The 23,558-nt window shown below is 34.5% G+C and overlaps 2 protein-coding genes, 1 long non-coding RNA gene, 1 other non-coding gene and 1 pseudogene across 5 annotated transcripts; 2 read left to right on the forward strand and 3 right to left on the reverse strand.

Moving 5' to 3' along the window:
- Positions 1-175: 175 nt before the first annotated feature.
- LOC114739420 (F-box protein PP2-A15-like) lies at positions 176-3,622 on the reverse strand. Of its 2 annotated transcripts, none has more exons than XM_028927479.1 (3): positions 3,112-3,622; positions 2,761-2,879; positions 176-1,034 (listed from the first exon to the last, which is right to left on the reverse strand). In XM_028927479.1, exons 1-3 carry the CDS (start codon positions 3,430-3,432, stop codon positions 572-574), a joined length of 903 nt encoding a protein of 300 aa, XP_028783312.1. In that variant the 5' UTR covers positions 3,433-3,622; the 3' UTR covers positions 176-571. The 2 variants fall into 2 exon arrangements, with proteins under 2 accessions (XP_028783312.1, XP_028783313.1); XM_028927480.1 differs by having other exon boundaries at positions 572-1,034; positions 3,127-3,432.
- On the forward strand, positions 3,560-19,413 carry LOC114739421 (uncharacterized). The gene is made up of 3 exons (XR_003739601.1): positions 3,560-3,635; positions 3,809-3,810; positions 19,400-19,413. It is a non-coding gene; the product is annotated as an uncharacterized LOC114739421 (long non-coding RNA).
- LOC114739419 (uncharacterized) lies at positions 11,315-13,125 on the forward strand (annotated as a pseudogene).
- On the reverse strand, positions 13,573-13,645 carry TRNAR-UCU (transfer RNA arginine (anticodon UCU)). The gene has a single exon. It is a non-coding gene; the product is annotated as a tRNA-Arg (tRNA).
- On the reverse strand, positions 16,418-23,291 carry LOC114739416 (pyruvate kinase 1, cytosolic). Its single transcript, XM_028927477.1, has 16 exons — positions 23,070-23,291; positions 22,798-22,894; positions 22,526-22,623; positions 22,054-22,209; positions 21,713-21,790; positions 21,269-21,400; positions 21,081-21,161; positions 20,921-20,992; positions 20,727-20,816; positions 20,120-20,264; positions 19,692-19,780; positions 18,515-18,610; positions 18,281-18,348; positions 17,997-18,096; positions 17,297-17,356; positions 16,418-16,876 (listed from the first exon to the last, which is right to left on the reverse strand). Exons 1-16 carry the CDS (start codon positions 23,136-23,138, stop codon positions 16,724-16,726), a joined length of 1,584 nt encoding a protein of 527 aa, XP_028783310.1. The 5' UTR covers positions 23,139-23,291; the 3' UTR covers positions 16,418-16,723.
- Positions 23,292-23,558: the final 267 nt, after the last annotated feature.

The following is a 23,558-nucleotide window of genomic DNA, read 5'->3' on the forward strand; positions in this document are numbered from 1 at the left end:
GGACAACCGGCTGCATCCTTTCAAAATCTAAAACACAAGTACGTGTATTTGTTAGAGCATGACAAATACAAACCCCTCCACAACTAAAAGCTTTGGAACATTGATATGACGGACGTTATGTACGACAAGGGCAGACAAAATTGCCTTATCATAATCAAGTTTCCAAAACCGAGTGTAAATAAACTATAAGCGGCAGAAAAACGTCCGAGTAAAATTCTATTCCTGTATCACAACCAAGTTACAAAACAGATTACATAGAGGGCAACTGGAGCAAGCAAAGATAATGACCGCAATTCCAGCCCCCCTCTCCCCCCCTTTTTTGTTTTCCTTTTTTCATCTGACATATGTATGGAGTATGGACAATAGAAACAACTACAAAAACAAATCATTATTACATGACCAAAGAGGAGATATACCAACTGCCAAAAAAACCCCGCAACAGATGACATCCTCCTCAGTCCTCATTCTTAATTTTCCTCAGAAGTATATGCTGTATAGTGGATTCCAAGAGAGCATTCTGAGATGTCTGACCACACTAAAAAAAACCAAAAACTCCCTACTCTGCTTGTGGCTACTTCAAAACACCTCTTGTCTTCCGCCCTTTCAAATCACTAGGTATAATGAATACAGAATCTACACAAAGCCCACCTTTGGAATGTGTGCAATCAATTTGTTTCATAGAGAATCTAACTTCTGTTATACGTTGCGATCCACTGACAATAAATTCACCTACCTTGTAATTAACCCAGTTTCCACGCTTATGATTACCATATGCATCGTCGCGCTCAGTTTCATCCAAACTGTACTCGAATGATGCTTGCTGATCATCTGAAGTAGACAGCTCAAATCTTACTGGTTTTATATCCCAACCATGCGTGTGTTCATAATTGCACACGCGCCGCCCAAGCCTTTTGGAAAATCGTCCAAGGTGGAGCCTAAAGAAGAGAGTGTAAGTATCAGCAGCAAAAGGAAATTTCACCTCTCCATCAACTTCAAACCACCAAATTTGTTGCAAATAAGCCACAGTGTGGAACCTGAAGATAAAAAGTAACAGCATGTAAAACAATATCTCTAAGAAAGTAGAAACAATAGGCAGTAAAAAAGGTAGAAATAAGGAAGTAACATGATGCTGACATAATACAACAGGGGGAAATTAAATAAAGTTGCTTCAGCACCTAGATTATTTAGCAATCCTACAATTTGAAAAAAAAAAAAAAAACAGCAAAAATATCATGTAAACAGAAAGTTCAATAATTCGTTAAAGTATATCGTGTGAAGTGGAGCTCAGGGGTACATAAACTAATCTAATACGCAAGTACATTGGCTTTGATTCATAGAGTAGATGGTTTTGTTTAACATGATTGAGAATTTCATGAATCAGTTCAATTTATGACCACAAAATCAGGTCAACATATTAGAACTACATCAAATAGAATATATCTTCCTACAAAAATCATTTGAAATTATGAAAAACTGACATAGAATTGAATTAGCAAAAATAAAAAGCAAAATAGTTGACACTCATCCAAATCAAGATGTCCAAGGTTAAGCAGAGAAGGATGCTTGTCTGCGTTAGATCGTGACAATGACGTGTATCTTCTCTTTTGATTTTGAGCAATAAAGCAGCTTTAATATTTTCAAGAATAGAATTGGCCAATATATATATATATATATATATATATATATATGGGGATATCAGCAAGAATAATTTTGACGAAAATAAAAAAATGTTCACACGAGACAATTACGAAGTTGAAGGATTGCAACATAGTCTCACTAATTCCAATGAGCTTTACATTAACCGGGGGCCAAATCTAAGAGCACAAAGTGAAAAAGGGAAGATCATAGCGAACTGTTCCAAGAGGATGCAAGCCTAATTCAATTGAGTAGTTCTATGCATCGCTCAATGTCATTTTGGTACATTCGATCTCAAATTTGAGCCACGGCAACACCCCAGCAAGTTAACACTCCCAAAGTTAAGAGCCTAAAACTATTTCAGTACTTTGCATTTTCTAAAGGGATTTTTGAGCTTGCTAGGCCATTAAACATAAGAAAATTTAGTGCCAACATCAGTAACAAACAAAAATAATTTGATTTTGGAACCTAATTAATTCGAAACCATGGACTTGTATAAAGCAAATAAAGCATACAAAGAGACCCAGTCAAGCCACAGTAGGAGAGTTACAAGCAGCTAAAAGCAATTCGCAATGAATAGAATCAACTTTTCCAGAGTGAGCTGCAAGTCTAGTTAGTTATATCCAGATCCCAGTAGTATTAGACAACCTCTTCCATTTAATTCAACTAATCCACTGTTCTCTTACAGCCCTGCTAATCGAGGAGTACGTTGGAAAGCAAAAATAATAATCTTAAGCCTTCACTTTTGTAAAAGAACAAGATCCATACATTTTCGTGCACATTCACCGATCGCCTGTTGCGAACCTACATATTCGCCCTATTCTAACCTCAAAATCCGGTGTTCTAACCTACAATTCAAGTTCAGCATTCCAAAACTCTACCCAGGTCACCTGCAGTCCTGCACAACATCTTTGATGAAGAAGCATGCAAAAAGATCAAGCAACAAAAGAAGCACACAATTTGCTACTGAGGCAAATCACTTTTAGAATCAATGGCGAAATGTAGATTTAAAGAATCGAAGATAGATACAAGAAAACTCTCTATGAGTTCATCGTTCGCGATTATATCATATCCATCCGAAGAATGTGATCAAGCACCAAGACTGACAGATTTCTGAAGTCTAACCTAGATTCCTCAGTAGAAATCCAATTCCAGTATCTCCTGTCATCAATTCCAGTAATCGCCATGGCTTTTGCCGATATGGACATACAAACCCTGCCCGTGACCCTGTCCAGCCATACTTCCTGTAAAACTCGAGCATTATTTTAACAGAATACGCAGTACAAAGATTAAATGTTACAAATTCAGACTCCTAATCTATCCAAACTCGGTAGAAAAGTACCCCAAATTCCCAAACAAATGCATTCCGAGAACTGCGCAAACCCGACATACCGTTTCTAGAAACAGAGTTCCGGGAGAACCCTAACCCCAAATCATCAGAAGGAAAGTGCAGAGCTATAATCAATAAAAACTAACCTGAAGAACACCCACCTTATTGCCATCATCAAATGGTATTGGTCGAGATAGCAGCGCAAATATATCCTTCTTGGACAAATTCTGGTACCTTTCCGGAGGCATTAGATCGAGCAGATCTTGGTAATTGGGGGGCAACTTTGTTTCCCATACTGAATCAGAGGACGCCGCGCCACGGAAAGCTCGATTGAGCCGCGCTAAATTGCATATTTCCGGCGGAGTCAAATATAAGAAAACGCAAGCCACGCAGTTCTCCGGGATGTCGCCGAGACCCGGACCAATGGTCGAGCCGTTCGTTCCCAGGCTGGATAAAGAGGCCCCCATGCTCTTTAAGGTCCTCAAAATTACAGAGACTCGATCTATTCTTCAGGTCATGCTGCAGCAACAGTGCCCGAGCAAGGTTAACCGACAAGAAGAATGACAAATAAGAACAGAAAGTACGGAAAAGGGATTAAGAATTATTCAAACAAGGAGTGGAAATGATTCCGAGCAATGGGTGAGTTCAAGAAATATAAAATCGAGTAACAGTTTCCTTGCATGAGCCTTGGCGATTTCTTGAAAGATCTTCCGGGAAAATAGTAGGAAGGTGTGAGGCGAGGGATTTTGCAAGCTGTGGCGGAAGCAGGGGTGGGGCTGGGCGAGGGACAAGAATTTAGTGCTAACGCAAATCATTAATGCTTTACTTGACAAGTAATCAAAGCCGTTCCTTCCGTTGATTTTTTTATACAACAGGTGATTTTAAATGTTTGATCTGTTTTCATCTTTGTGATTTTTTTTTCCCCGACCTTTATCCTTTACTAAAAAAATATTTGTCACGAATCTAACCAAGATAAGATTTTTTTTTCTACCGCGTTATCTCTGACCTACTGCTTAAATTTATAATCATATACACACGCATACATAGTTGCATGCTTGTAGACACGAGTATCACAGAAACACATAAATATATGTGGGTGAGTGCGTGCGTGCGTGCGGTATTATCACGCACAGATGAACAGGAATAGAATAGAGACACCGATTGCGTTACGTTCGAAGTAAAAGCGAAAAAACATAAAAAATTGCAGTTTCAAAAAACTACAGGAAAAAAGGAAATCTGCCCATACTTTTGAATTTTGTGGGTCTTGAAATTTCCAATTGCCATAAATCTCCTAGAAGCTAGAACTGACGCTGCTGCCGTGCCCATTATTTCTGAAATTAGAAGTCATATTTTTGATGATCCTTTAAATAATGGATATCTTTGAGGGAATATTTTTACGTTGAGCCTAGCTGTGAGCTGGTATTTATTTTTGAACGTTGTTTTTAAATTGTAGGACAAGCAATAAATCACATCACTATAAAAAAAATATAATTAACATGAACAAATTCTTGTTATATTTTCAAATTTATCGTCAGTTGATTTTATAATCAATAGAAAGAAAATAAAGGAATAAGTGGTGCATTGAAATTATAAATAAAATTAATGTACAAATTTGATTTAGGAATTTTTCTTCATGAACATTGTTGCTCCAAAAATTTGTTTGGTTTCGAGGTTACTGTGAAAATGTTAAAATTAAAAATGTTAATAGTTAATGTTAATTTTTTAAGGGGAAATCACAAATAAAGACCCTCGAATTAGCAAAATCACTCTATGGTCACCTGAATATGCTAAATTACTATGAGGGACCTGGTCTCAAATTGTAATTATGAAATCATGGCCAAATTACCAAAATATCCCTCTTTAATTTTTTTTTTTTTAAAAGAAAGCCACTGCCTCACCGGAATCCGGCCACCGGCGCCGGAGCTCCGGCGGCCGCTTCCGGCCACTGTCGGCGGCCGGACACCGGGGTCCGACCGTCGGAGCTCCGGCACCGGCTGCCGCTTCCGGCGATCTTCCTTTGTTTTTTTTTTTGAAACTGTTTTTTTTTTAAATTGGGGGGAAGTGAGGTTGGGGGGATTTGATCCCCCAACCTAATGCTTCCTAAAATAAGGAATGACCATTGAGCCAACAAATTTTTATTAACATTATGATGCAAAAAAAAAATATAAGTTAACTCATTTACTCTTGTTCCAGGTGATAACAACAATACATTTAGAAATAACAAGTTCTGATTGTAAAATAACACGTCTGGAATAAAAATTTAACAATATGTTTTTTTATAACAATAAATTTTGTTGCAGGTAATAACAACAATACATTTAAAAATAACAAGTTCTGATTATAAAATAACAAGTTTGGGATTACAATTTAATAACACGTTTTTTTTATAACAATACACTTTGTTTCAAGTGATAACAACAATGCATTTAAAAATAACAAGTTTTGATTATAAGATAATAAGTCTAGGATTAAAATTTAACAACACGTTTTTTTATAACAATTAATTATTTTATACTTTTAAAAAATAAATTATTTATAACTTATAAAAAATATTTTTAATATATTTATTTCTCTAAAAAATACTTTTTAATCTGTATATCTATACAACTCATTATAAATCAAACTACTTCTTATAAATTATAAAGTATTTATAATAAGGCATTTTTGATTTATTAATCATAGTATAAATTTTATATTATTTCATTCTTTAAATATTAAAAATAGTTTTTATATTTAAAGAATAAAATAGTATTTTTAATTATAAATTAGAGATAAATTTCATTTATAAATTTAAGCAGTCAAAAAGTATTTTTAATCCACAATAAATTGTATTATTTATAATTTATAAGAAGTAGTTTGATTTATAATAAGTTGTATAGATATATAGATTAAAAAATTTTAAAAAAAAATTAAAAAAGTGTGTTGCCATTTTCCCTAAATTTTATTTATAAATTTGAACAATAAAAAAGTATTTTTGATCTATAAAAAATTATACTTCAAGTTCTGATTATAAATTGGAGATAAAAATTATTTTTTTAGCAAATTAAATAGATTACAAATACTTTTTATAAGTTATAAATAATTTATTTTCCAAAAGTATAAAATAATTAATTGTTATAAAAAAAAGGTGCTGTTGAATTTTAATTCCAGACTTGTTATTTTATAATCAGAACTTGTTATTTTCAAATGTATTGTTGTTATCACTTGAAACAAAGTGTGTTGTTATAAAAAAACATGTTAAATTTTAATCCCAGACTTATTATCTTATAATCAGAACTTGTTATTTTTAAATGTATTGTTGTTATCACTTGAAATAAAGTGTGTTGTTATAAAAAAAAAACGTGTTTTTAAATTTTAATACCAAACTTGTTATTTTTAAATGTATTGTTGTTATTGCCTGCAACAAAATTTATTGTTATAAAAAAAACATATTGTTAAATTTTTATTCCAGACGTGTTATTTTACAATCAGAACTTGTTATTTCCAAATGTATTGTTGTTATCACCTGGAACAAGAGTAAATGAGTTAACTTATATTTTTTTTTGCATCATAATGTTAACAAAAATTTGTTGGTTCAATGGTCATTCCTTATTTTGGGAAGCATTAGGTTGGGGGATTTGATCCCCCCAACCTCACTTCCCCCCAATTTAAAAAAAAAAAACAGTTTCAAAAAAAAAAACAAAGGAAGACTGCCGGAAGCGGCCGCCGGCGCCGGAGCTCCGGTGTCCTGCCGCCGACAGTGGCCGGAAGCGGCCGCCGGAGCTCCGGCGCCGGTGGCCGGATTCCGGTGAGGTAGTGGCTTTCTTTTTAAAAAAAAAAAAAATTAAATAGGGGTATTTTGATAATTTGGCCATGATTTCATAATTACAATTTGGGATCGGGTCCCTCATAGTAATTTAGCATATTCAGGTGACCATAGAGTGATTTTGCTAATTCGAGAGTCTTTATTTGTGATTTTTTCATTTTTTAACGAGATGAAATAAGGTTGTTACATTTGGAAACTTTTGGGAGACATTAAATTCAAAAGAAATTTCAGGAAGATACTACTCTAAAGTGAAAACTTTCAAGACATTAGGTCTTATAAATAAAAGTATAAATTACCTGACGTACTGAAAATTGAATGGGTTTTTGAATCAATTAAGATAGTAGAGTCAGATTGAAATCAATTCGATAATCAAATCGGTTAGGAATAAAAAAAATTTTAAATTAATTTAAAATTTTATCTTATCACCCAAAAGACTAAATATCAATTTAATACCTTAAATCAAATAATCAAATACTCACATTTTCTTTTCAACTTTTCTTATAATTTCCTTAATAGATTAACATGTTATGTTATAAAACTTGTTAAATATTCATTCTAACAAAATATTAAAATAGATTTATGGTAGTAAAATATTTATACTTACAGTCTTTCCCTAAGCTAATAATTATCCGTAACTTAAAAAAAAAAGGAAAATGAAGTAATTTTTTGACATTAAAATAACTTTTTTTTATTTAAAAAAACAACAATAACTTAGCTAACCCACCAAACCTGTCGGATTACAGCGGGTCACTCCACACTGGTTCTTACCATACATTGAACCAGCTAGGCGAACAATTGATTAGATTTTCAGTTCAACCTGTTTGGTCCAGTTTTAATTCAATAAAATTACTTCATCCCACTGAATTAATTGCTGGTCTAAAATTTTAGTTTTATTTCAAAATAATAATCACTTCAGACTTTTTTTTAAATAAAATATGGATTTTTTTGACAACTTTATCGTTTAAAAAGGGCAGGACAGACGATTTTATTTACATTAAGAAAAAGGAAACAATGGGACAGGACAGACATGTGGAAAATGCCCGTGTCTGACTCATAAGCTACCGCGCTGCATCAAAACTCAAAAGGATTGGTTTAGTTTGACTTAGGGAACCGGGCCCATATAAATCGTGTGTCGTCAATGCTTCATGATTTTGTTCTGGGGCCTCAGATTTTTTTTTTGGCGACCTCCATTTTTTTTTAATGAACAGAAATATTTTACAATGTATTAAATATTTTGCTTGCAAGCTGGTCCCAAAAAAAAAATTTTTTTTTGCTTGCAAATTACTCCCTCCATTCCTTGTTATAAAAAAGCCACTTAGGGTATAAGGCATTTTTTTTATAAGAGATATTTAGAAGTTGTTTCAAATTTTATTTGTTAATTTTTTTTATTTTATCCAGATTTAATTACTCGTATTATTGTATTTGATTTTTACATATTTTCTATACATCACACGTTCCTTCCCTTCCTCATAAATGAGAGTTTGGTTAAATGGTTAGATTCTTCTTTATATATTTATTATCTTAAAAAAATCGATGGAGTATTATTTTAAAAAAGTTTGCCGGGCATAGCTTCGTTGATTAATAAAATCTTAAAGAAAAAAAATATCATGTGAACCCTTAAACTCCTGATCTTTTCATTGATATCTCATGCACAGATCATGAGGGCGACCTTTTTGCCTTTTTCTTTCTGTTCTGAACTGTATATTTCAAAAAAAAAAAAATGCTAGTATTGACTCTTGAAAACATACATAATCCACGTGAATTATATTCAATTGTTCGGAAGAAAAGTTTGTGAGCAATAAATCAGCGTCAATACAGTACAATAATTTTATAAAAAAAGCTACAAAAGGATTTAGTATTTATCAATCGTATGGCACACATGTTAGTTTTTTTATTTTTTATATTGAGAACATAATGAATTTTATAGCATTATGGGAGAATCATTGAACAAAAAACCAAACAAATGTCAAGCTTCGTGTAAAACAAACATGCGCGCAAGATGTATATTTAATATAAAGGGAAAATTACACATAATCTCACATAAGACAATTAATTCATAAAAAGTCCCTAAAAATTCCAAAATAATTCCTAAGTCCCTAAAGACCTGTGTGTAATAAATTGAAATTATGAAATTACCTATTTACTCTTATTAATTTTATTGCAGTAATTTATTTACAACCTCAACAGTGGCTGTTGACAACCCGATGAGAAGTGGTTAACAACCTCGGCAGTGTTCCTGACAACTCACTCTGTGGGATACTAGGAGCATTGCCGAGGTTGTTAATTACTTCTCCTCAGGTTGTCAATAGCCACTGTTGAGGTTGTAAATGAACGGGGTAAATAGGTAATTTCACAATTACAATTTATTACATACAGGTCCTTGGGGACTTGAGAGTTATTTTGAAATTTTGAGGGATTTTTTGTGAATTAATTGTCTTGTGTGGGATTTGAGTGTAATTCTTCCTAATATAAAATAGATGAAATACTTGATATGTATATAATAAAAATATTAAGTATCATTCTCATTTTGTTAGTAAAGAACTGGTAGATGAATTAATAAACCGGAGAATTGTTTTTTTTCCCTTCATATTATAGTAATTTTTTTATTAAAAATAATTCTATTTAAAAATTATTAAAAATAAAAATGCAATGCTGTGCATTAGACTAACACTTCTCATTGTCTTGGGTTTTACCCTCCTTCACCAAAAAAAAAAAAAACACTTCTCATTGGACCCACAAAATTATTGGTATGAATGAAACAAGAAGCGACTCCAAAAGGCGGCTGTGCGGTCCAATGGAGAAGCATCCCTGCGGTGGCCCTTTCCCACCACAACTCGCCATGTTGTGTATGAGCACTTCCATCTCATTAAGCGAAGCTGCAACTTGAAAACAATATCATTATCCATTTAAAATATATTAAAAAAAGTGTAGGAAGCCATACTTTTCCAGTTTTCCATTTTGAGCCTGATGTGAATTCCTAAGGTCACTTTAATAATATATAATTGAAAAAAAAGCTTACTTCATCAAAACATTAGCATGATATGCCTCTTATTTAACTTTAAATTTCATCAACTTTTTTTATTACTTCGCTCCGTCTTGTTCTCAGGACTTTTCTCATGATCGTTAATATAAATTATTTTTTAAAAACACTGATTTTTATATTTTTAAATGTCTTATATTTTAATACTTTCTAGCTAACTAAATAACCCCCTCCAATAAGTAATTAGTTAACTTCATTAAGGGTTATTTTCAAATTCCAAAAGCTAACCAATTTTAAGTGAATTTTTTAATGCATACATATTGTCAGTGAGCACAACAAGGATTGGATGGAGCGTAATTAATTAACCAATAATGTATATCATCTCTCATCTTCTCCATCTCTCTATCTCTGTTTTGTTTTTCTCAAACAACAAAAAACGTAGTGCCATCCAAATCCTTGCATGCTATTGAACCCGATTCAGGGTGGCCCAAATAATTAGATTTTCATTGGGCCAACTCGTCAAAACGGCGCAACTCCGTGCAATCCAGCTTCCGTCTGGTCGGTTTGGACCCAAACACGTCATAAAAGCATGCCCCGGCCCTTTACCTGAATCATAACACTACCTCCTCCGGCCCTTAATATTAAATTTCATTTTATTTTTAATTTAATTCTAAATATAATATTTATTTTATTTTATCTCTCATATTTATCTATTTTTTTCAAGATAGTTCTTCTAATAATAATATTCTAATAATACACTTGATTAACAAAGATATTTTAGAAAAGACAACACTTATTTATCATAAATAATTAAACGAACTTATTTTTTTAATATACTTAGATTAATCAACTAGTTTTATATTTAGGATCGGAGATAGTGTTATTAATCGAGGGCCGAGAAGTAAAAGAATATACCTTAATTCTTTTCTTCTTCTTCTTCTTTTTTTTTTTTCAGCAGTTTTATACGCGATTCATTCCTCACGAAAAACTTGCTTTTTTATCTTCTTTTTTTTTTCGGTCATATATTTTTCCTTTCAACATTTGATGCTTTGAACTGGGGAAGAACAAATTTCGACTCTTCGATAGTGACGTGCTCAACTAACTTCCGGAGAAAGGATGCATAAAAAAGAAACGCCGCCTGAGATCACAATTATTTAAATGACAGTACATTATTTTCTACGTAATTAAAAAATTCTAGCTATGATTATGGAACAATATAATAATGATAATAATGTTAATAAGGTCAACATAGTTTATAGTTAGCAGTGAGGGAGAATCACGATCAAGGAATCTCTTATTATTTTCTAACAGATGGCAAGAATTAAGAGCATCGCTTAAATAAAGAAAAACAGAAAAATGGAAAGTGAAAGGCAACACTGAGCACACAGGAATTAAGAAGCATTTGGTTTGGGCTTTCTTACTGGCTGGGTTGTATTGACTAGAAATAACCACGTAGACAAAAACTGTGGGTCGATCTTTCAAAGCTGTAAGAAACCAACCAAAACCATGGGCAGTTTTTCCTGTCACCCCCTACCACCCGCTTCACGCAAAACCGCTTGTTTCACTCTTTCTACAATACTATGTACTGTTACTATCATCCTATATCCTCCCCGTCGCCTTCTGCTTTATCTCGTACTTCTCAACTCCTTCAAGAATCTCAAGCAGTAAAAGCAGCAATCTTTCTGGGCCTGGGATCATACATCATTCATAACTTGCTTGCCAAGCGGCGATGCCAATGTTTCATTGCTTACTATTCTAGTCTTGCGACTATTGTTCAGAAACTTAATTAACGGGTACGTTCTCGTTGAATGCTCATCAGATTTGGTTATTTAGGCGGTCCGAAGTGTTCTTGGATATTTGTCAATTAGATGTTCTAGGTGTTGATGGAACCCAATGGACTCGGTGGTGGAATGTTTTCTAGCATCAGTTCTGGGTTGCTTGGAGTAGAAAACCCCCTACAGCAGCAACAACAAAACCTGTCTAATCCTCAAAATCCTCATCCTATGCACCATCCTCAAATGGTTTCTTACGCTTCTTCCCATCATGAAACTGATATTCCTCAAGCACCGACCCAACAATCAATCAAGCATGGGTACCCCTATTCGGCGAAGATCAATCAACAAATGGCTGTCAGTGACGATGATGAAGCCGGTTTCGCAGCAGAGGACAACGTCAATTCTGGAGATAAGAGGAAAGCATCACAGTGGCACAGAATGAAGTGGACGGACACTATGGTAAGGCTCTTGATAGTGGCGGTTTATTGCACTGGCGATGAAGGTGGTTCAGAAGGGGCTGATAAGAAGAAACCTGCGGGTGTGTTGCAGAAGAAGGGGAAGTGGAAATCGGTGTCAAAGGCTATGATGGAAAAGGGGTTTTTCGTGTCTCCTCAGCAATGCGAGGACAAGTTTAATGATTTGAATAAGAGGTACAAGAGAGTGAACGATATTCTGGGCAAAGGAACAGCTTGCCGGGTGGTGGAAAATCACAGCTTGTTGGAGACGATGGACTTGTCACCAAAAAGGAAAGAGGAAGTTCGAAAATTGCTCAATTCTAAGCACCTTTTCTTCAGAGAAATGTGTGCTTACCACAACAGTTGTGCCCACGGCAGCACCGGTGGGCCGCCGCAACCACAATCTCCAGAGGTGGGAGCTGAGCCGTCTCAAGCGCCTCAACCACAACAGCACCAACGGTGTTCGCACTCATCGGAAGTTGGGATGGTGAATTTGGCAAAACCAGAATCAGAAGGACTCAAGATTCCGAAAGAGGCGAGCAGGGAAGAGGATGAAGATGAAGACGAATATGACGAATCAGAGGATTCTTCTGATGAGGAGGAAGAAGAGTCAGGAGAAGGTGTTTCAAGGGGTCATAAAACCGGGAACACACATGAAGACGATTATGAGAATTATGAAGGAAGACCATCGACGAAGAGATCAAGAAAAGAAGAAATGTGTTCGTCGTCTAAGCTAATGCAGGAAACGAGCAATGAAGTGATGGGCGTGTTACAAGATGGAGGGAGAAGCGCGTGGGAGAAAAGGCAATGGATGAAGAGGAAAGTAATGCAGTTGGAGGAACAGCAACTGAGGTGCGAGGTTGAAGCATTTGAGCTGGAGAAGCAGAGGCTGAAATGGGCGAGATTTAGCAGCAAGAAAGAGAGGGAAATGGAGAGAGCCAAGCTTGAGAATCAAAGGAGGCAGCTGGAGAATGAGAGGATGGTTTTGCTATTACGGCAGAAGGATCTTGAGCTGTTGAATCAATCTTCGCCATCACCAGCGCCAACAGCAGCAACATTCTTCTGACTAAAACTTTCAGATATGCTGAAAGTGGTTCTATATGATGTATCGCGGTGGCTGAAATGGCAATATGTTTGAGAGTTTGAATACACGTATATTGTAAGAATAGTATTGTCATCTTCAGGACTGCAAGGGAAAGAATTGAGTAGCAGTGTTATTTTTCCGAAGATAAAGTGAAAGTGTCGTTTTCGATGAATATAGTAAAGCAAAAGAAATGGAAGTTTAATCATCCATAGAAGCCATCAATTAGGTCATTGGAAGTATCCGCGGTGATCACCCTTGTGCTCGCATGGTAGAGAATGGAGGGAGGCGATTTTTTGAGGTGCTTGGATGGCCGGGAGACGAAGGTCAGAGTATTGCCGGCTGAGTAAATCTTATCAGTATGTATTGAAATTGTAAGACTTAGTCTTAGGGCACGGGAAAAAGGGGAAAAAAGAAAAAAAGCATGGTGCGACTGCCGAGTGATGCTTGAATTCGAAACCCCGTGTGATTTTGAAATATATGTTTCTGATAGTTAAATAAAAAGGTGAAACACGCCCGGTGGGACTCGAACCCACAATCGCCTGATTAGAAGTCAGGCGCCTTATCCAATAGGCCACGAGCGCCTTGGGTGGTGGCATTGCTAAAAGAAATTCTAAGTAACTTAGTTCAGCGGTTGAAACCCCCGGTGCGCATTAAATGCGCTATGCATTTGATGAAGATTATAAACACATTCCATCAATTCAAAGGAGGGGGGAAAAATACTAATGGCATATCTAAACATTCAATCTGCTCTATCGCCGCATCATTATTTTATATTTTACACATAAATAATCATTTTTAATCACATTTCTCAATATAGAAGTTGATTTTGACTTTTAATTTTGTTTTAAATATAAGATTTTAATTTATTTTATCTCTTATGTTTATTTTTTTTCCTTAAAGTAGTTATCATAGTAGTTGCATATATTAAATATTTTATCAAATGATAGTTCTAACTAATACATTTGATTAATAAGAATTTTTTTTAAAAAAAATTATTTATTATAAATAGCTAATTTAACTAATTTTTTTAATCTATTTACATAGATTAAGACGGTATGTCATAATTATATAAGAGACTATTCAACGAGACTATGGCTTTGCTTAGATAAGAAGAAAAGTTGAGAGAAAAGAAAATCAGAAGAGAGAAAACAAGAAGAAGGAAAAAGTAGAGAAAAGTTGTTATTATTCCTCTTGTTTGGATGGATGAGAGAAAATAGAAAGAAAAGAAAATTAACAATATCTAAATGACTAAAATATCCTTATCAAGATATGTCATATTTAAAATTAAATTAAACATTGCAATAGAAAAATTATACTACCTCCGGTCCTAATTATAAGAACCAGTTAACTAATTTGAGGAGATTAGGGAAATAAGTTAAGTTAGTTATTTGTCCTAAACAGGTGTTGTTTTTCCTAAAATACCCTTGCTCATCAAGTGTATTGACTAGAACTATAATTATTAGAAGGACTATTTTGGAAAAAATTGAGTAAATATGAGAGACAAAGTGGATTAGGATCTTATATTTAGGACCAAAATAAAAATTAAATAGGGTCTTATATTAAGAACCGGAGGTAGTACTAACATTAGCATCATCAAATAATTTAAAATCAAGTTATTTGATTTATATACATTTTCATATTATTATGTTTTAAAACCAAATTATTTAATAAAAATATTGTTTTAAGATAAAAAATAAAAAGTAAATAACTTTTTAAATATAATAAAGGAAAATAAATATAGAGATGAAGAAAGAAGAGGGGCAATCATAGAAATTTTGTTTTCCTACCCAAATTTCTCCATATGTGAAAAGAAAATTTAGAGAGAAAATAAGACATGGAGTTCACCTTATTTTCTCTTCTACTTTTTCTTCTTCTCACATTTTTTCCCCTATCTAAACGAAAAAAATCTTGTATTTCCTCATTTTTTTCTATAATTTTCTCTGGATGTAAAAAAGGGATAATGATAATATGATGACAATTAATTAATTAATTAATTAAAATAAATGTGAAAACATTCACGTTGAATTGTCCTTCAAATTTATATATACGTTTTTAAGTTATCATATTAATCACACATATAAAAACAAATTTTTATTAATTTGACTAATTTTTTTTAATATTCATAAACTTATTATTTAGTCCGCAAGGAAGTACTTGACTATTTTCTATCGCCTGAGCAAGGGTTGACTCTGGGAACGGCGACTGACATTAACATTATCCGAATTCGATGTAATAGTTACTGAGGCTCCGGTCCTTGTCAGCCCATTAACAACATTCCCCAGGGGACACAACAGACTAATGAGGTGTTTGAATAGAAACCAAACTATAGTTTTAAAAGTACTTTTACGATTTACGAAGTAAATATATAGAAGAGTTTGTCTCGTTTTGTGAAAAAGTGCTTCTGAGAAGCACTTTTCAATATTGTCAAACACCTCCTAAATGAGTGTTTGGTAACAAGAGAAACTGAAAAACACTTTTCTTGCAAAACAAAACTCAAAATATTTACTCTTTCGATTCTTGATATAAGATCCTATTTGATTTTTATTTTGACCCTAAATATAAGATCCCAATCCACTTTGTCTCTGACATTTATCAACTTTTTTCAAGATAGTCCTTCTAATAATGGTAGTTCTAAATAATAAACTTGATTAGCAAAGATATTTTAGAAAAAACAACATCTATTCGTTATAAATAACTGACTTAACTAAGTTTTTTAATCTCCTCAAATTAATTACCTGGGTCTTATAATTAGAATCGGAGATAATATATCTTAAAAATATTTTTAAAACTATAATTTAGTTTCTATTCAAGTTTCATTCAAACATCTCCTAAATTAAATCACACCCTCTCGAGAATGTCAAGGTTACCCGAACAAGCTCCAGTTTCACTAAAACTCAACACGTCTGCTTTTGAAGTAACCAACATTTAAATTGAGAAAGTGTCTAGGTTAAAAACAAATTTACGGGATGCAAAATAAATACGTAAAAAATATTTTGGAAAAACCAAGCACCCCCAAAACTAAACATCATCAGACCACTTCTCTATGCGGCTTAAGAACTATTCCGCCAGTACCCTCTTCCATATAAAATTGCATTATAGATCTGCAGTTTATCCCCCAAGCAAGTAACGTTATTTACAAATTATAAATGGTACAGTTTCTCATACATAGTACGTTACATTTTATATTACTTGACAATATATGGATCTAACAAGTCATACCAGCAACTTAATTCTTCAGATTTCATGCAACACGTGACATCACATCTAGTTGCAATTTGGAACCCAACACTACCAGACTTGATCAACCATGCAAGTTTGAGAACTTCCAATGTCAAACATGAATGGAACGTAAAGGAGCAGTAAATAATGTTGCATCGTTGACAATGCTACCAGATAAACTATTCGTTAAATGAGTTGTTATATCATACTATAATTCAAAGAAGAAGAAAAATTGGCAAGCATGTTCCTCTGATAATTTATGTTTGACAGCCGGTAATAATTGCATTCATATTCCTTTCCCATGCGCAAACTGTATATATAGCCACCCAACCCAGAGGAAAATAACCTATTAGTGTGAGCAGAATGATCTCCCTGCTTTCAAAAATATCGGAATTGACCAATAAAGGAAAACCCTAAAACTGTTCGGGGAAAATGCAATTTTAATCTTCAAGCTCGATAATCTTCACCACAGATGCATCACCCACTTTTTGGCAAACAACCACGCGATCATGCGACTTTATAACTCCAGCTGCTTTTCCATGATCAAGAGCAATCTTAAGGATTGATTCATTTGTTGCACTTGTTGATTCCGCCTGCAGGCGTAGAGTTTTCAGATCAAAACGATTAATGCCACGCTGCTCAAAAAGCAGCATGCAGTCATCGGTTTGGTGATTTATGCCGATAACTACAGAACAAAGCAATAACATGCAGGAGGAAGGTTATGTTCCACCAACATGGCAATCAGTTGCATTATAAGACTTAACCGTGGAAGCGACCATAAATAAAATAGTTCATCCAAACTTATCCTGATTCTCCGTTATTAATTTATACTTCAAATAACAATTAGTACACAATCCTTAGTCTACCTCTTCCTCACCATGACCTAAGCTCAACAAAATACCAGACAGGATTTTCACCAACCAAAAAAAAAAGAAGAAGAAGAAGAAGAGAGGCAAGAATAATCTCATGAAACAACTAATAAAAATACCAATCCATTGAAAACAGTATCTTACAGGATGTCGAGGATCAGCAAGCATCGGAAAGAGACCTCTTACAATAAGGGACTGCCTTGCCTGCGCCACACATGTAATTATTTTTAAGTTTGGATGATGGATGACCCAAAACAAATAAACAAAATACATCAATAATATGATAACTCAATGGAACGAGCAAGTGTTAAAAATCATGCCAATAAATCATATCATCTTCTGAAGTTCAATAAAATCATTGCTGATTTTCCGTATGAGGAAAAAAGATATGAAAACACCTCCCAGTACGGCAAAATTCAGGGAATAGCAGTATTGTGAAACCTTTGATAAATGACAGATGGTTAGGAGTCTATCATTTTCATTATCATAACTTTATCTTATAATTAACCTCTACTAGAGTAGAGCCATAATTCACAAGGCTCAAAATTACTCCTGAACCACAAAGAAAAAGAGAGAAAAAAGAACCAGTTGTTCTTATTTAAATGTAAGAAGCGTGATGAGAATTCAGTTAGGGGGGAAAATCTTAGTTCCTAGCACCTACTTGAGTGAGTGTATATCGATATCATTATTAACATCATAAGCTCATGGCGATCCTTTTGTGGGAAGCTTATTAGCTACTGTTGATAGAAAAACTAATCTGTCAAAAGGACAGAGAGACGTAGGTCGCACATATTGACAGTTAAAAGAAAATTAGCTAAAGTAGATTCATAAGTCAGGAAATTACCTCAAAAGCTCCACTAAAGCTCCACTTAAGCTGGTTGGTCTTGAGTCGTGGGATCACAACAGAGAGTACTGGCATTGTTGGCCTATACTTTGCAATCAATCTGAGAAGCATATACCACATGTTTGGAAGTCATAAAACGTTCGGAAATAGGTGGAGATGTCAAAAGGGGTAAAAATATATGTTATATTAATATAATGGATGTGTGTTGATTCCCCATTTAAAGGAGTTAGCCAATATCAATAACAATATGAACAGTCTAATCGAATAATTCACTGTAGAAGTACCTCGCAGCCCTTCCAGATGAAGTGAAGCAAATAATGACAGAGGCCTTCACCTTAATAGCAGCCCGTACCTAAGTAGATAAATAGTTATATATAAATAAGAAGCCTCCTTTCAATAATGCAAGAATATTGACAACCAAGCAAAATCAACATAGAATTAACCTACGTTCTTGACAAATAATAAAATACGCACCATTAAAAGTAATGAAATAAAGAGCAGCAAGAAAATGTATATACCGCAGATGATGCAATAGATTCCAAGTGGGTCATCGGTTCTCCAACATATTTGACAGTCTTCTTAAAATAAAGGTCTTGATTGAAAACTTTCTCAGCCTAAATAATGCAGATAGCAACAGGAAAATGAAACCGCAGGAAAATATCAGCTAACATGATAAATAACAATTCAAATAACATTTGATATGATTCAAAGAAATTCCCAGCCGATGATTTCCATTTTACAGGGGTAATGCCATATCCACGATGAGAGCCAACGCAATCCCTCAAACGTGATGCCAAAAAGAAGCAAGGAAGAAACCAATAAACCAGATAAAAATAAGCATAAATAAATAAATAAAAGTTCTTTCTTATCTTGGAATAAATTCATCACACAATTCATATTACAACCAGAACTTAAAAAGGATTTTGAGTACTACAAGTACAAACCAATTTGCACATATGGAATCTTCAAGTCAACTTAGCGAATTCTCATTCCGACTTCTTAACATGAAAAGCAAATTACTTTCATATAAACTAATGTCATTAGACCTCTAAATGAAGTGTTGTACTGGTACCTCTCTACCACACACTGATTCCCATATAATGTAAGTCATCTAAGAATTTCTTTAAAGGAGCTACCATCCAGTGATACCAATTTTAAGGGCCCACCAGCGTATTTTACTTATATATGGTTATTACCTGAAATTTGTCCACTTATCACTAAGCTTAGTTAGTATGCACCCTTTATGAGTTATATCCCGTCAAAGGAGAAGCAACATTATATCAGAATATTGATTAACTTCAGTCATGAAACTGAAAAATACTAGTATTCTACATTACATCAGAAACAATGGGTATGAAAGCAAACTTGCAATGATTCTTCAGAAGGTGTAGTAGTTGAACGAGTTCATACTATTTTCAATCTATAATATTCCATAAGTATGGTCTGGTCTGGTCCATTTATGTATTAATTTTTCAAAACAATAAAAGAAGGGGCTCCAGAGCATCAAAACAAAAGAATGTGTGTATTAAACTGGAGGACCGTCAAGCATGAGCTCATAATCCAACATAAAAAAGAAGAAAAACTGATGTTTGATCACAACAATCAAGCTCTACCTACCATTACGACCGAACGAACTGCATATAGATCAAAGTCCAAAGCAACAAACATAACAAGTGAACTATAAAAAGAACTTACCTCAGCACAAATTTTTCCAACAGTAGAAATAGTCTCAACAGGGTATAAACCACGCAAAGTCTCAGCACCCAGAAGTATTGCGTCACTGCCTGCATTTGTTGAACAAAATAAAATATTTTGAATTTGTTCTAAATAAATAACAATGTATATGCACTGATGCAAGGACTAGATCATAAAAAAAGAATGAAATCTGGAAAATACAAGATCAATGTTTCCTAATGTCATAACAATCACGTATAGTAGGCTATTGGACAACATGCAAAACAAATATGCAGAACACTGAAATAAAGATGGGAAAAGTGAATGAACCCAAGAAAATTTTCCTATCTGTTAGCACCTACCAGTTTAGTTGATAACACACAAACTAGCGTCAACAGAACAGCATGGTAACATCACCTCAACAAGGAATATCACGACAAGAGGCTTACCATCTAAAACAGCATTGGCAACATCAGTGGCTTCTGCTCGAGTTGGCCTTAAGTTGCCAGTCATGCTATCCACAACACGTGTAAGAACAGCAGGTTTCCCAGCCATATTACACTTGTAAAGGGCAGACTTTTGAAATAGAAATACCTACAGAAGTGGATGCAGTAGATTAACATCTATATATTCCCCAAAGCAGTCAGTCTTAGCTCTAACCAGTATCAGTATTAACTGAATGAAGACAAATGAAAACATGTAAGAGTCACAAGGGACAAAATAATCAAGTAACAGTTACTCTGCTTTAGTTCAAGAAAAATGTTGTAATACAAAAACAGGTTAGAAATAAAATAAGAATTAAAATTATAAGCAAACGTCAAACATTTGATCCTTGTGGGAACATATTGAACTATCAACTCAACTTAATTTGAAGTTGTTCAATGACGACTAGTTTTCATCGTTCTCACATTAAAGAACCAAAAGCATTAAGTTCATGTTGTTAAAATGAAATTTATAAAATCAATACTTCAAATCCTAAAGACGCAAAACAACAAATACAAAAGAACTTCAAAACTAAAACAAATAGTCAAACTGAATAAAAACTTGGAAAGCAACCTTCTCAGGAGGGAGATCAATGCCCAAATTTCCACGGGAAAGAATAATACCATCAGCCTCTTTAAGGATTTCATCGAAATGGGTCAATCCCTAGAAAATACAGATGAGGACATAATATCTGAGTCAGCATTGGCTGTAAGAATTACAGGGAAATAATAGTCTATCTAATACATCATTTAAGGTAACAAACTTACCTCAACGTTTTCAATCTTTGCAAAAATTTGAGTCTGACTGAGATCACCAAGCTTAGAAAGCAATTCACGTGCCTGCATTTCACATATTAAATTCTGTTAGTCAAAAGCTTGAAGCGGATTCAATATAAATGAGAAGTTAGAAATATGGAATGCACATTACCTCACGAACATCTTCTGCATGCCGAGTGTATGATAATGATAGAAAATCAATTTTGTTCTGAACTCCCCATGTGCTTATAACCTTAAAAAAATAACCGAGGAAAATTTAAGGAAGCAGCAACAAGGATAAATACTCCACGTGGAATTATGTGTAACTAATTACAAACGCAATATAACAGCAAAAATTACCTCCTTGTCTTTCTCAGATAGAGTAGGCAAATCAATATGAACTTGAGAGACATGCAGAGTAAACAACGCCCCTGCCAGTGTTGCCGAGTTCTTTATCACACAAACAACATCTTGTCCTTTGACTTCAGCAACCTGCAAAAGTTTCAGTCAAAATTGATTATGCATGCATAATTTCAAAGTTGCTAATTTTGTCCAGGGCCTTTGGCTGCAACTGTTTCGTGCTTGAAGTCATGCTTATTGAAGCAAAATAAATTAACACTTCCATGTCACAAAATCACTGTATACAGAAGTTAGAACCAATATTGATGCAGTTAACAAAATAATTAACTCATAAACTGAACCAGATAATTAAAGGAAAGACCCAAAGGAATACTAGAACCACAAAATTAAGAAGATATATGCAATAAATTTTGCCTTCTGCGATGAATTTTTGTTACCACCTACCTCTAGCCATGCAGAAGTTGTTTCACTTCCAGTGAACAAGTATTGACCAACAAATAATGTGTCTCCCTTCTTTACAGCCTGTAAATAACAAAAGTGAACTTGACACATTGAGGTTCAAATTAAGGGACGCATTGCGTAGAAAAGAAAATTAATGGGCATTACATATCATTCCAGCCACACAACCCAGGGCATTTACTCAGGAGAACAACTATTGACTTCAAGCATGCAAAAAGGTAAAAATCAAATCGTTTTAAGTTAACATTCTCACCGACAATAGAAGATACAGAGTATGTCATATCATATCACGACAAAAACACAAAAAGACGAGAATATCAATGAACCTTAGCTAATCCATCAAAATTAATGGGCAAAATCTCTGAATTGGCTTCTTGGCCCTGGTCTGGAGTTAGAACCACCAGGCCATCTGCCTGAAGCGAAATAGCTTTCTCGGTCTTGTTAACAACCTGCATCTCTGCACCCACTGTGTCTAGCATAACCTGATAAGGCAAAAGAATAGCAAAAGTCAATATATTTTCCATTGTATTTATTTTAATAAAGAATAAAGAAAACTACTAGAAAAAAAGATCCGATATGGTTCATGCAGTCAGAATATGCTTATTCTTGCTATCGAACAATGAAAAGCTAAAGACAATGGCTTCTTCTCTTCCTGCTCAATAAAACAAACAAGCCAAAGAATGACTGGTCGACCTGCTTTGAGTCACCTTTACCCCATCAACCAAGCCCAGTTGTAAGAGGGAAAGACAGGATATTATCTATCTAAAACATCTTAAAAAAAGGTCGAAGACTACTCACAGCACAAAGCTTCTTAGTACCCTTGATGGCAGCCTTCAAATTCTCCAGGGTTTCCTGGTGATACTCCGCATCGCCCCAAGAAAAGTCGAAACGAGCCACTACAAGAAACAATCGACAAGCCGTAAAAAATTTCACTCTGTTTGAAAGGCGAGAACAGGATGTTAGTCGCGCACCAATTGAGCTTTATACTATAAAGCTTCCTGGCTCTCACGCGCATAACTAGAACCAAACGAGAATCTTAATGATCATATAGTAACAAAAATGTGTCTTACCAGACATGCCAGCTTTGAGACAGCCAGAAATAGCATCTACTGATCGAGATTTAGGACCCAGTGTGCCAACAATTTTTGTCATTGCAGGAAAGAAACTCTGTAGAATTAAAGAAAATAATGAAAATACAGAAAAAGTGCGTACAAAAAATGAAAGCCGATGAGAAAATCAGCTCCAGAAAAGCCCGCCACGGATTCATCTTAGCTGAGATTCAACAAATACTGTCCAATTAGAAAAGCGGCAAATAGGAGCAAGAAGAGAGGGTAAAACTTACAGTTTTGGATGGCTCCAGAACGGAGGCCATCCTAATGGGTTCCTCGAGAAGCAGGTGAGAGGAATGCATGTTTGGCAGCGAAACAATAACCGGACACGGCGGAGAGGTGTGTAGAGAGGAAGAGGCCGGAGGAGAGGAGGCGTGCGTGAAGAGTCCGAACTCTGGTCGAATTGAGTTAAAAGGTTTGAGGTCTGAGGAATATGCCAGTGCCCCCGTCACTGGCTTCAATACTTTTCAATCTCCACCAAACCAAGTCCTAATTGTGGGCTTTGGGTTTTGACATGGATGGAAATGCGGTTTCCCTGCTAGTTTTATAGAAGATCCTAATTATAATTATAAGAATCAGCTAACTCATTAATTTGAAGAAATTAAAAAAATAAGTTGATTTAGTTATTTGTCCTAAATAGATGTTGTTTTTCCTAAAATATCCTTGCTAATCAAGTGTATTGACTAGAACTATCATTGTTATAAAGGCTACTTTGGAAAAAA

This window comes from Neltuma alba, unplaced genomic scaffold, assembly GCF_004799145.2.
Source record: "Neltuma alba isolate B1F8T4 unplaced genomic scaffold, ASM479914v2 tig00013958_pilon, whole genome shotgun sequence".
NCBI classification, from domain to species: Eukaryota; Viridiplantae; Streptophyta; class Magnoliopsida; order Fabales; family Fabaceae; genus Neltuma; species Neltuma alba.